This window comes from Phocoena sinus, chromosome 3, assembly GCF_008692025.1.
Source record: "Phocoena sinus isolate mPhoSin1 chromosome 3, mPhoSin1.pri, whole genome shotgun sequence".
Taxonomy (NCBI): domain Eukaryota; kingdom Metazoa; phylum Chordata; class Mammalia; order Artiodactyla; family Phocoenidae; genus Phocoena; species Phocoena sinus.
The window spans coordinates 111,484,714-111,499,718 of record NC_045765.1 but is presented as its reverse complement, the minus strand read 5'-3'; the positions used below and the strand labels follow the sequence as shown (position 1 = coordinate 111,499,718).

The following is a 15,005-nucleotide window of genomic DNA, read 5'->3' as shown; positions in this document are numbered from 1 at the left end:
ATTGATGAAACTAGCAGTCACCTTCACTGCTAGCTACTGCACCTGTATCCTTTTTGTCAAATGACCTGAAAATCCTGCTGACAGTTTAACATTCACTACAAGGATACACAGTATAGAACTACAGTTTTCGATATTTCTATTTGCAATGAAATCTTTAGAGACATGATTTGAAAACAGAAGTTAAACTTTATAATTTTCTAAGGTTTACATTTTCCTCTTATGTAGTCACTGTTTGCTATTAACTTGCTTTGCAAAACTACTGTCATGGGGGTGCGTGGAGTGAGGAGGAGGAGGATGGTAGGCAACATGAATGCTTATTTTAAACTTTATATTTTTGTTTTGTTGGCAGAGGCAAGATTGTTAGCAGGATTCCTTCTGCCAAATTATTGGATGAATTACAATTAATTGTACTGTTAGAAGAGGTAGGATGGTCAACATCTCAAAAAATAATTATTAATTAAAAGTAAAAATGCAGCATTCTAAAAAAAATAGTACTTTATCTAAACAACCTAAAGTTGTTTCTCAACCTTCAATAGGTGATGGGCTGAGTGAATTCATTGCATAACCAAGTAACTAAGAATTTCTTCTGTGGATGGGTAAGTTTACCTAAATTAAAGAACTCATGTTCAGTCACAAGCTTACTGTGTTGGAAATAAAAATTTCACTAGGCAACAGTGACACAATTGAGAGCCAGAAAATCTCAAAAGAAGCCACTGTTCTCTGTGTGGACATAGCACCATTTCCTCTGGGCATTTATTACCTGTTAAAAACCAATCTTTTGGTGAGTGGCAGTTCAGGGTTTTCGAGAGCAAGCTGCAATATTTCTTCAGGTCTGCAGAGTCATAATTAAAGCTGAACTGAGCGGAATTGGAGAGGGAAGGTCAGTGAGGTGCCGTATGAGAGATGAGGCTGGGCTGATGGGCACCAAATGAACAAATTATGATGGGCCCCACTCAATGTGATGAGGTCAAATGCTTGTTTCTACCCACTGACAGTTCAATTTCCCTGAAATGTCTCTCGGTTCTCTATGAGCTAATTATGAATGAAAAGTTATCAACTGCCCATGCCAAAGGGGGCTTAAATACTATTTTGTGGAGTTCTTAATGTCAAAATATTGTTCAAAACAGCATACTGTCCCACTCCAAATACAATGTGTGGGTTAATCTAAATACCAGTGAAACACATCAGTTTTCCTCAGGTTTTTCACAGTGTATACAATAAAGCAAATTCTCCAGCACTTGTCAGCAGCTTAAACAATAAAAAAATTTTTTAATTTAAAACAATAAAAAAGGAGATAATTTTATCAGGTAAGTCTACATTATACTTACAACTCACTTTCATGGTAATAGCAGTACACTGCTTATAGTTTTGCATATCACAGGCTACAAAATCTTCAAATAGAACTATGTATTTTTTTCAGGAATGATGCTACTGAATTATTAGCTTCTAGGCATCAATACTCAGATTTACTCCAGCATACAGATTTATTATACAAAATCAGCTCAAGAGCCACTGACAAAACGTAAATTCCATTTATGGAACCACTTTTTGAGGAACAATTTTCCACAGCCTGCATTTATGATGGACAATTATTTTCCTTCTCTTTGAATCCTGTGATGGATGATAAATAGTTGACAGAACTAATAAGGATCCTACTAATTAAAAAAATGTCTATTGCTTCAATTAATAATACAAAAACAGATGAAAATGATAAAATTTGCGGAGACCCTATTATGTGCCAATCACTATGCAAGGGACTTTCATGTAAGGATGTTTAACACAGTAAGTAGTCTGATAGCTTTCTAACAATATACAACACATATAAAAGCTTTGGATCAATGTCCTGAGGTTAGAGGGTATATCACACTAAAAACAGTATCTGTATAAAATAAAATATAGCACTGAGCTTAAATTGTAAGAAGAATTATAAAATATGTAAACATAACGCACCTGAAAATAACACGTCAACTTTCTCACTGCCATTAGATGAAAAGGAATTTTGGAATGGGCTCTTTAAGAATAGATTTCAAGTATAAACATAAGAAGTACTTGCTGGAAGTGGGGCAGAGAGAGGGAAAGATCAATTATGATGCAGGTAAAGATAACCGGATATCAAAAAATGAGCCTGAAGTAGGGAAAAACTTTTGCCATTTAAAAACATCATATGTAGATATGTATGCATGCATATTTTTGGTAATTTACCTATAATGAAAAAGTTTTTAATATTAAGCATTGTTTCTACATTTGATATAATATACTTAGATATACAATGTCAACTTATATGATTCCTTACGAAATATTATATATATATATATATTCATGTTTAGAGATCACAAGTTAATTTGTTTATTAAAAGATCCCTTCTGGAAGTTGATTTTTTTCTAATTCTTATTGTAATTGCATTGTTCTAATCTTGTATTATAAAGGCAGCTGCTTGCCTATCATTTGTACTTTCCTCATTAATCCTGACTCAGTGAATTAACCTTTAATTACAGCCGTTAAAATTGAAATGAGCCTCTTGTCTGGCTGGGGCTGCCCCCTTTCAGTGCATGACTCTGATGAAAATTTTTAGGGTCAATGAATATGTCCCATGTCATGTCTGATAGCTGCTAAAGATGTGAGGAGGTAAATGTTACCTTAGAAAGATGTGCTTTAAATTTTTAGGAGATCTGCTTTATCGATGGGAAAATAAAATAAAAATGACAATTTCAGTTTCTCAGTTTACCATGCTGTATTTTTAGCTTAATTGAGAGCATATAAGAAATATAAAGAATGGGTTAGGGCTTCCCTGGTGGCACAGTGGTTGAGAGTCCGCCTGCCAATGCAGGGGATACGGGTTCGTGCCCCGGTCCGGCTGGGCCCGTGAGCCATGGCTGCTGAGCCTGCGCGTCCGGAGCCTGTGCTCCGCAACGGGAGAGGCCACAACAGTGAGAGGCCCGCGTACCGCAAAAAAAAAAGAATGGGTTATTAAGATATATTTAGTCAAACAATTTAAAACAATAACTTATTCTCCATTTTAGCCTTAAGTGTTACATGTTATAATAAAAGAAATATGTAAGGATCACAACTACTGTTTAGATAGGTGCTTGATAGGAATAATAAACTAACAGATTATCAATACAGTCCTTTAAACTGACATCAGTGGGAATGGATTCTACAATATAATAATGAAGCTGGAAAACAGTAAAGATTAATCTCATTCATTTAATACACTTTTGATGAGCACCTATTACGTATCAAGCACTGGAAACAGAAAGGCCAATAAGAAGGCCCTGTCCTATCTTCCAGGGACCCAGAGTCTAAGTTTTATCATATTAATATGTTTTAATAAAAAAGGTAAGGCACCTTTCCCCTGCGCTAACGCTGATGTTGACTAAAGTCACTTGCCGTCTCCCACTTTATTCCCCATAGACTTCTAAAGAGCTAGAACTGAGGGACCTTAGAAACAATCTATTACAGTCTTCTAATTTCACAGATGACAACCTGAACAGAACTCAAATTTTGATGTACTAGCTTAAATTTACAAGATAACTTTGGCAGGGCACATGTTCAGTGAAGCATGAGTGCCAAAATCTTCAGAAATAAATGAGTTTCCAAAATTATGTATTTTTTAAAACTTACTCTGAATATTTTCAAGTGTACACAAAAGCACAGAGAATCATATAAAGAAAAACTAGGTGCTCATCACTAAGTTTCAAAAAGTTATCAACATTTGTCCAATCCTGTTCAATCTAATCTTTTGCTCTACTTTTGAATTACTTAAAGGAAACTCGAGATATGATCTAATTTCATCAGTAAATATTTTGGTTTGTATATCTAACAGATAAAGACGTGTCAAGAAAACTTAGAATACTATTACCATACCTAAAAGAAAAAAAATTCCTCCAATTTAATGTAAAATACAGTATTCACATTTCCGTGACAATCATATATATGTCTTTTCAGAGTTGGTTTGCTTCAATCAGGATTCAAACAAGATACACACATTACATTTGGTTGGTATCTCTCTTAACCTAAATTATGCATGTTAAAGAAGAACTTACTGAATTTTTTTTTTTTTTTTAGCAGAAGTGTATAGTAGATCTGCAGTAATAATTTAGCATTTGGGGGAGATATTTATATATTCAGTAATGTGGAACAGCTGCAAATGTAGAGAAATAACCCTTTATTGATAGGCCTATAAAAGCTGTCTGTAATTACATTCCTGAATGATTTGAATAACAGTGTGTCTGATATATTTTAAGATAAGTGGCTTTTACTTTTCTTTGATATTAGGGTCATATACTGTACTTATCTATATTTTTACTCCATGTTCTCCTCTCTCTGGTAATAAATTAATTTCTTAGTGTTAGTTTGGCATGTGCCCTAAAGCTAAATTCATTTTCTTTTCCTTTGCAGAGAAACAAAGTTTTTCTAAGTATTACAATAATATTTTTCATGTTTAGGCCAGGTTCCTCATGTTAAAAGGTTAAATACTAATAAATAATACTTAATAGAATGGAAAATCAATTCTCCATACCATGCCTTGTCCTATGTTCAGAAAATTTCTGGCAAGCTTTTTAAAGAGGAACAGAGGTAACAGAAGTTAACTTGACTGATGTATGAATAAATAATAATTAATACATGATTGGCCAATGCACATTTTAATCTAAGATATCTTAAAGCTTAAAAACAGTATTTTTCACTGCAAATATCACAATTCAACACAAGCAACAAAATTTGCAACATGGCAGTTGATAGTAACACAACATTCAATCAACTTCGAATGTGGAAAATAAAATTGCCAGAAAAGATTAAATCCTCTTTAAACAAATGGAATTTTAAAACCTCTTATTTCCTATTGTAGTAATATAATTATAATAAATGAAAGCTAAAAACCATAATCTTAGGAAAGAATTCTCAAGTGAACTGCCTCAGCCCTGAAGAGGGAACCCACAGCAAGGGACAGGAACTATTCACCATAAAATAGAAGGAAGAGAAAAAGAAAGGCCCAGGCCTTCTTTACCAACACCTCTTTAATCCTTCCATTTCTTACAAATTTATACACATATTTTCTTTTTTTTGATGGTGACCTTTTTTTTTTGCCATAATAATTACTAGTTAATTAATAATTACAATTGTCATCTGATACAGCGGATTTTTCATTGTGGAGAATTCATTTCTTAGACTGGCATATATTTGCTTAAGCCAAATAAAAAATATTTTTACAATAAAAAGGCTGCAATTAAAAATAACAATGTCTTTTTAAAAAGTAGCTCCTAAAAAAAAAAAAGTAGCTCCTTTTAATAATCTAGGAAAGGGAGAGATGATAATGGTCTGTTACTAACTATGAGACCTCTGAAGTAGCACAGAAATAAAAAGATGAAGCAGTAGTATGGCATACCGTAAAGGTTAATTTAAAAATTAAAGCAACTCATACCTAGAAGAGAACTGAATAAAAGAATAAGATGGGACATGGCTGGGCGATGGAAGCACAAAATACTGTCAAGCTTTAATTAAAAAATGTTTTCAATTTAAGCAGACCCAGGCCAGTGACTTTTCATTATTTTTAACACAGTTCCATGACTACTGACATTTTCATCAGAACAAATAAAGGATTTTTCCCCAATTTAAAATGACAAAATTATTTTTAATTTTAACTTATAATTTCTTCCTCCTCTAAAGTCAAAGAAATTTGATCTTAGCTGGACTTGTCTCTTAGCCTGAGGCTTAAATACACCTTAAGTTTTTAAAGTGTAAAAAAATATATATTTAAAAAAATATAGTTCTTCCACCATATTAGAAAACAATCTTTATCACAGACATATTATCATTTGTTTCGGGAATGAGACTACATATTCATGAAATGTCTGGTACATGACTTAGTAAAACACTTGTATTCAACAAAAACTCTCGCAACGCAATCTGTCCTTGTAGACAAACTAGAAGGAAGCTGGCACTCTGGCAGTAGAAGACAAGCAGACTGGAAAACAAGACTAAAATGCCCTAGCCTAGATCAATTTTAAAAAAGAGAAAGACCTACCTAAAAGTCCACTTCGGAGAAATGGAAATCAAATTTGATTACAACTGTCCATCACTATCATGTGCAATTATCCTAATAATTCCAAATGCTGGTAAGTTTCAAACTGAGAAAATCAGGTTCTGCATCATTAATTATGGTTTGTTTTTTCTTCATACTGTTTTAAAACTGACAAAGTAACCTCTGTGCCAAAAGCAGGTCTGATAGGTACTCTTGATTTTCCAATTAATTTCCTATAATACAAACTGGGTCAGGATCTCATTCCTAATCATGGATAGTTGTAACTTCAGTAGTTGTCAATCTTTATCAATAGCAAAAGTTATAAGCCTACTTTCCAGCTATTTTTCTATATGCCTTAGAGAAGCTTCATAGAACTAATCAGATGGTGAAATTGGCTTGTGTATAAAAAAATGCCTCTACCTTGCCTCACTCTGCCTGCCTAAGGGCATTACATATGGGTTTCCTTCTTCTTACCTTCAGCCTGTAAATCCTTGAAGGGGTTGGGGGGCCTTAGTTAAGTGGCTTTTTGGTCTTACTGACAGTGTCATCTTTTCGCTGGTCACAGGAAAATTCCATGCTGGCTACCCATAATAACATGCACAGACCTCAGTTTAATGCTGCTGTTGCTACTGTCTTTACTGTGACATTGTGAGGCTTTATTTCTTCATTAAGTGATGAAGTGATGCTCCACAGCACCAATTCAAGGAAAGCAGAAGGTGAACAGCATGTACTCAAAATTATCCTTTTACTTCTTGTTAGAGGAAAAGAAGTTCAGATATCTAAATTCTAAACTGTGTTCAATGTCAAAAGTTAACTCCTGCAAGATCTTAAGCTACTATTGTATAGAGGGACTGTGGAGTTTAGCCAATATAAAATAATAGTGTTTATGTACGGAGTCAGAGAAATAATGACAACTTGTATCTATAGAAATACCCAAAGGGCAAAACTATGTTACAAAATGAAAGTACTCAGTATACTGCAGTTACACACTTTTGAGTCAATTTTTCTTTTTTCTTTTGTTCTTACTCAACTGGAAACTCCCTGAGGGCAGGAACCTAGCCCATCTTGTACACAACTATATCTTTGGCACCTCCTCATATTCTGGCCTGAATAAACACTTGTTGAGTGAATAAAACACTTAATTGGCATATGTGTAGTAAGGAATCTGGTCTCAAAGAGAGATCTGGACTTTGTTGAGAAGTAATCTCTAAAGCTTTGGAATCTCCTGAGTAATGGGAGTGCCTTTATTATTCATGGTGGGCCCCTAGGGGACCATACTTGATAGTTTACGCCAACAGTGATTCCTAGGGGGCCCCTAGATAGCTTTGCTAAGCAGATAACTCAAGATGGAAGCTTGGCCACACCAGAAAAGACCCACCGTATGATTAGAGCATTGGGGCTCTGGGCCCCTGATATCAGCCTGACCTGGAGGGGAGGGTGGGAGAGTGAGTCAACCATGAGGCAACAATTCAGTCAACAGCGCCTATTTAGTAAAGCCTCAATAAAAACCCTAAGCTTGGTGAGCTTCCCTGGTTGGCAGTACTCCTGTATATACAACCAACTTTGATTGATGCAAGGAGGGTAACCCCGAAGCTTTGAGTATGAAACCCAACCAGAATCTCCTCCATCCATCTCTTCCTTTGGTTGATTCTAATTTGTGCCCTACTGTGATAATAAAACTGCAATCCTACGTAGAGTGCTTTCCTGAGTTCTGTGATTGATCTAGTGAATTATCATACTTGAGGGTGGTTTTAGGAAACCCTTAAACTTGCAGTTGGCCTCAGTAGTCTTGGACAGATTTATCAGTCTGGAGGACTCTGCCCTAATATCAAGTTTGGCTACCTCCAAGTAGCATAGTGTATTAAATTGGGGTTTCCTTCTTGCAACTCTGGTGTCTCTTTCATGGACTGTTCTTGGAATTACTTACTACTCCTCAATATATTACCACTGTACTCTATAAAGACTGCTTTTCTTAATGAACCTTCCTACAGCCTCCTAAGTTAAATTCCACTTAGGGACTGTGATCCATGAGGATCAAATTGGATATATTATGGCAGCTAAGTCAGTGCTTCCTCACTAATGTACCACAGACGGGTTAGAGGTATGCTGTGCTATTGCCTCTGCCATTAACCTCAGAAAAGTCAGGTGGCACCTGTGGTGACTGGAGCTCCTGGGGTGGTTGCCTTCCATCTCCTGCAGCATCTTTGTTTACCCCAGAGCACACTACAAGTATTACCACTTTTCTATATGTACCAACACATGAAAAAGAAATCATTACTATAATTTTCTCATGACAGTATGTCACCAACATACTTCTCCAGCATCAGACTTGGTCTCCCTCCCCTTCTTTTCTCCCTCCCCTTCTTTTCTCATCCTCTCCAGAAGCCTAATATTCTGAGGATTGCTATTTCTGAGTTCCTGGGGTTTGATATGTAACAATTTAGAAACTCTTAGCCTAACAATAATCTAGTAAAAAAAATTCACTAGTAATGCACTAAAAATTCAGTTTGTTCACTGAAACACTATAGCAAGAACTAAAATGTTTATTTTTGGCCATCTCTAGGCCAATTGCCAATTAGTCCCATGGAAGACTGAAATAAATACTGTGTTTACACGTCACCTGTATCACACAGTTTGAAAAAATAAGGCCTTTTCTTACAATGATTATAATATTTACTAGAAATTATGCTTTAAAAATCTCTGTGTTCTGAATATACAATTCAAAGGGTAAAAACAAATAGTGAAATTTTTCATTTGAAAAATATTTAGTGTGAAAAAAGGAAATGTTTTTCGGATTTCACTGTAAATATTTTGGTAATTTCAAAAAATAAAACCTACCCATATTGTACCAAACTCATAAAGAAAATAAACTTAATAACTCACTGAAATAAAAATCATCTATGAAACAAAAGTCATAACATAAGCTAAAAAATGTTTCATCTATTTATTTTCATGAACGTTCAAATCATCCCGGCATAACTAATTTCACTGCTTCAAAATTCCATAGATTCACAGAATATTAGGGTTAAAAGGAAACATGGAGATCTACCTTGCCATCATTTTAGAGTTGAGAAAACCAAATGACTTGCTCAATATAATTAGTAGTATTGATTCAGAAAGACAGACATTAAACATTAGATGTCAATAAAAAGGAATCCTACTCATTCATATACATGCTTACCCTATTAAAAAATGGCTGCTTTTAGGATAATATATATATTACACCTTGACTAGAGAAACTCTGGAAAATATTGAAAAATATAAAGAAGAATATAAATCATCCATAATCTCATCACTCAGAAAACCTCTGTTAACAGTATAACACACTTCCTTCTATTCTTTCATTTTCCTTACATTTTAAAAGCACAGTGTGAGTATACAATTTTATAAAATTGAGATAAAATAAGTAATATTTTGGATTCTGTTTCGCCACTTAATTTTATACCACATTTTCCCACCTCATTCAAAGATTTAATAAAAACACCTTAAAGATTATACACTATTCTAGGGCTTCCCTGGTGGCGCAGTGGTTGAGAATCTGCCTGCTAATGCAGGGGACACGGGTTCGAGCCCTGATCTGGGAGGATCCCACATGCCGCGGAGCAACTAGGCCCGTGAGCCACAACTACTGAGCCTGCGTGTCTGGAGTCTGTGCTGTGCAACAAGAGAGGCCGCGATAGTGAGAGGCCCGCACACCGCGATGAAGAGTGGCCCCCGCTTGCCACAACTAGAGAAAGCCCTTGCACAGAAACGGAGACCCAACACAGCAAAAATAAATTAATTAATTAATAAACTCCTACCTCCAATGTCTTCTAAAAAAAAAAAAAATCAGGAAATCCTTAGTGTTTAACATGTATCAGGTACTGCTATAAGCATTTCATATATGTTGATTCATTCAACGCTAACAACAATTCTGTGAGATAGGTAGCATTATTATTTTTATTTTACAGATGAAAAAATCGGAGGCACCAAGAAGTAAAATGACCCACCCAAGGTCTCTCATTTTGTAAAGTGGCAGAGCTCTGATTTGAACACAGGCTATCTGGCTCAAGAGCCTGTGCTTTTAACTGCTATATTAAACTGCTTTGAATGTTTGCAGTTGGCACATGACTGGCGGAAGGGACAGTAAAGTATGTTACCAGCTTTAATGGGTGAAAGCCAGGGATGCTAGATGCTCTACAATGAACAGGGCAGACTCATCCAATAAAAATTGTACCACGTTCCTCACAACTTTCAAATGTCTGGTTGGACATTCATGAGGTGAAAACCTGTTCACCCGGTCCTAGAACACTTTCCATACCAGTACAAAGTAGTTTTTTGGGGGGGTGGGGTGGGTCATTGCATGGTTTTAATGTACTCAATTTTCCAGGAATAACTACCAGAAAAACTGTTTGATGTTTTGGAAAATTATGTTATACCACGACCCATGGTATTTGAGTTGCTAATACAATAATACACCTCTATCAATTTGCATTTATGGCCACCAGCGTCATTTAACTACTTCACTACATTTATAATGTAGTCATGGTCAAGTATTTATATATCAATGTACTATTTATTATAAATTACTTTTATTTCTTCTTTCTATTGAATTAGGGCAACATGTTGATTTTTAAATTGTGGATGTACCCATCTTTGGATCCTAAATTTAATTTAGGATCCAAAAGACCCCTATATTTGTTGAGGTCCCATACCATTATTGGGGGTTTTAATTTTTGAGGACTTTTATTTCCTCTGATGTCTTTAGTCTACTTCTTTCTAAATTTGTACACATAATGAGAAAACTTACAATTTGGCTGACTTGTCTTTTGGTACACGGGCCTCTCACTGTTGTGGCCTTTCCCGCCGTGGAGCACAGGCTCCGGACGCGCAGGCTCAGCAGCCATGGCCCACGGGCCCAGCCACTCCACGGCATGTGGGATCCTCCCGGACCGGGGCACGAACCCATGTCCCCTGCATCGGCAGGTGGACTCTCAACCACTGCGCCACCAGGGAAGCCCCTGATTCGTCTTTTTAAAGTACCATTTTGAGAGCTGGAGGTGAGATCAGGAGTCACAACATTCTGTACCAGAATATTCAATTTATCTCTACAGGTTCTACTTTTCAAAGTTCCACTTTTTTCTTTGTTTAAAGTTCTAACTGTTTCCTTATTTGACTGTTGCTGGTGAATTTCTGGTTGCCATTCTTATTACTACTACTTGCTTGATCATTTTGTTAGCTTTTGGGGATGAATGTTGTGATTCTCTTCACTTGGCAGTTCTTTTTAAATAAATAAATTTATTTATTTTTGGCTGCATTGGGTCTTCATTGCTGCGCACAGGCTTTCTCTAGTTGTGGCAAGCAGGGGCTACTCTTTGTTGCAGTGCGCGGGCTTCTCATTGCAGTGGCTTGTCTTGTTGCGGAGCATGGGCTCTAGGCGCACAGGCTTCAGTAGCTGTGGCACGTGGGCTCAGTAGTTGTGGCTCGTGGGCTCTAGAGCACAGGCTCAGTAGTTGTGGCGCACAGGCTTAGTTGCTCCGCAGCATGTGGGATCTTCCCGGACCAAGGCTCAAACCCATGTCCCCTGCATTGGCAGGCAGATTCTTAACCACTGTGCCACCAGGGAAGTCTCTGACTTCTTTTTTTGCATACTCTTTGGATAGAGTGCTTTTATTTTCCTTTGAAGAGACCATCCCAATAAATGTTTTCTTTAGGATAAAAAGGTGAATCCTTCAATTACTCTGTGATGAATGAAAACTTACTACAAGCTTTTCTAATCTCAACTGTATTCTTCTTACAGCTAATAAACTATAAGAGTCTACTCAGGGTCCATTATCACATATCATATCACTTCCAAAAATATTAGCTAATATTTACTGAGTGATGACAACGTGCCAGTCACTGTTGTAAGAGCTTCACATTTATTATCTCATTAATCTCGCAAGAATCCTGTGAGGTAGATATTATATTCACAGGAAACTGAGGTGCAGAAAAGTTACTTACCAATTTGCCCAAGGTCACAAAGCTAGTAAGTGGCAAAGCAGGGATCTGCATCCTGGTCATCTGATATCAAACCCAAGTTATTCAGACCTTATTGTCTCCCAACGTTTTAGGGGCCTCCTTTCCCCTCAAAGACTAACTATGCTTCACTATAGATTTTTTGATTACCACTTTCTCTTTACAGCCTACTACAAATGCTCAATAAATATTTATTACTTAAATAAATGAAAGACTTTACTGCTTTCCCCCCATCTCTTCCAATGTGTCTTTTCCTTTTAGCAACAAGAAGGACAAACTAAAATCCCAAATACTGTTCATACTCATTTCTGAGCAGTCAAGAGATAATCACGTTCTACAACTGAAAAACATTATAAGCTTAAGAGTTTTTGCCTATACTTTCTGACTGAGCTGATCAAAGCTGAAGAGAAATGCATGTAGGTCTTTTGAGTATTTCGTTGCACAGCCCTGATATCACATTTGCTTTGAAGGGGGAATTTTTTGTAACGCTGTGCAAGAATTAGGTACTCTTCTTTCTTACCCCTGGCAGAAGCAGCTCTATGCTCCCTGGCAGCTCAGATCACCAATCATGTACCCTGCAATGCCCTACCAGCCCTGGGAACCACTGATACACCAGATCTATTCAAGCTACCTGTGTGCCCATCAGAACTTACTGTTCTATCTCTTAGTTTGTCAGATTTCCGACATCAAATTAATAGGAGGTCAAGCATATAGACAGATTATGCATCTTAGGCAACATGCTTGATTTAGAGTGAAAGGTCGGTGGATATATAATGCTAACACAAAAAAGATTATTACAGTTTCAGATACGATGACAGGCTGATGGTTTTGGCATTATTTTGAGATAGGCAAGCCTCTTGCCTCATTCCAAGTCATACCCCATAAGTAACATTAAAGAATTTTTTGAGAGACACCAAGGCATGTAAATAAATGTATGAAGATAATGTAAAGAGAAATACAATATTGAATTTTTAAATGAAAACAGTCAGGTATTTTTAGTAGCCTATGATAAAAGGATCGTGTCATAGGAATAGAATAATTATGGGAATGAAAGTCTGTTAATGTAGACAACAATTTTTATGGCAGAATCTATGTATATAAACTAATTCAATGTGGAAAAGAACCCTTGTATGTTAGAGATATATAACAGTACCAGAGAAAAGTGTACACATGATAAGTAAATGTGGATAACAAAGAGAAGTAAATTGAGATGATAATGGTTTGGACAGAACAAATTAAAGGATATATGTATAACTGATTCACTTTGCTGTACACCTGAAACTAACACAACATTTAAATGAACTATACTCTAATAAAAATTTTTTTAAAAAGATAAAAAATGTTCACAAAATTAAAAGGCCAGATTTGAAACAGACTTGTTAGAGGAAGAACTGTTTGAGACTAAGAATCTACTTCAATTATTTGCATTTTAATAAAAAAGATGCAATGGCATCACTTGAAAACTGAGCTAATGTATTTTGAAAATTACTTACACTGATGACTGATGAAGAAGCTGACAAGTTTAAACCTTCAAGATCAGCTATCAAGCTTGGAGAAAGAGCTGGGGTGGGACGTGCAACTGGAGTGGACACTGGGTTAACTATAAGAAAAGGCTCAAATTAGCAAATGTGCATGAAAATTTAATTCATATTACTAAAAGCAACATTTTTATTTTGCTAGTAAATCTAATTAAATTACTTTGATGAATAAATCTATGACAATTCTATTTAACATCTTGATTTAGTCAAGTTATTATCAAGTCATGGCAGTTAGTCTTAGCTTTCAAAACATAATGGCAAATCCTATAACAAAATAAGAATATAAATATCTTGAGTAATAGTTTTTGAAAATTTTTATCACCTAACATTATCACTAACATTAATCACCCAGTGACTTCACTAAAAGAGGAAGGTAAAGAAACATTTTTTCAGACTAATGTAAAAATAACTATAGCTTTCAAGAGAGTTCTCCAGTTGAGTTATAAGTCTTAAAAGCGTGCTTATTAAATCCTTTCTCTATTTTATTCTCCACTGTAATAATTATAAGGGGCCCAGACTACCTAATTCCCTTCTAATTATACTTTGTCAGCAAAAGCTATGCGCTAGATAGAAATGTTTGATTCTAAAAAAAATTTGAAAATCTTTTGTAAATGCAAATCTGATCATGTTACTCCCTTGCTTAAGACTCTTCAAAGGCTCACAATTGCCTACATGATAAAAGTCCAACTCCTTAATTAAATGCGCAAGGTCCTCTATGATCTAGCTCTGCACTGTCCAATAGAACTTTCTGTGATGATGGAAATGTTCTGTGGCTGTACGTCCAACATGATGGCCACTAGCGCACATACTGAATGTGCTTTTGAAATGTGGTTAGTATGACCAAAGAACTGCATTTAAAATTTTAATTAATTTAAATAGCTACATGTGGCCAGTGGCCACCATACTGGGCAGGTCTAGCCAATTTCATCTCCAATTTCATCAGCCACTCCTATGTTCTGGTTCTACCAAATAAGAGTTCCCAAGATCTTGTTTCATGTCTGAACCTTGTATATCGTATTCCCTCTGCCTAGAAGGTACGTCTTTGCCTTGCTCACCTTGCAACTTCTACCCAGTAAGATACCACTTAGAGGGAAAGCACAGCCTGACTCACTTAAACACAGCTTATATGTGCCTCATTTGTTCCACAGATGTACTTGGACACACTTCTACAACCATACTTCTCTTGTAATACAAATTTGTGTCTTTACATATTTTCATTTCTACTGGTCTGTGTGAGCAGACTTTGACACATTAATTTTTAGTGCTTAGTAATTGCTCAACTGTTTGTCGAATGAAATAAAATTCAAATGTAGAAAAAATTTTAGCTTCCAACACGTTCTCACGCTAAAACAATACTATAAAGGGAGTAACGTTTACTTCACATGACATCACTTTTCAAAGCATCTTTTTCTCACTTTAGTCTCACAATATCTTGTAAGCTAGGCAGAACA

The 15,005-nt window shown here is 35.9% G+C and overlaps 1 protein-coding gene across 4 annotated transcripts in view; it reads right to left on the bottom strand.

The window, feature by feature from the left end:
• AP3B1 (adaptor related protein complex 3 subunit beta 1) overlaps positions 1 to 15,005 on the bottom strand; it is a 276,626-nt gene that overhangs the window by 62,441 nt on the left and 199,180 nt on the right. For all 4 annotated transcript variants that reach the window (XM_032626082.1, XM_032626081.1, XM_032626080.1 and 1 more), the window contains one exon: positions 13,510 to 13,616. In XM_032626082.1, coding sequence (XP_032481973.1) covers positions 13,510 to 13,616 — 107 coding nt within the window. The remainder of the gene's footprint in view (positions 1 to 13,509; positions 13,617 to 15,005) is intronic.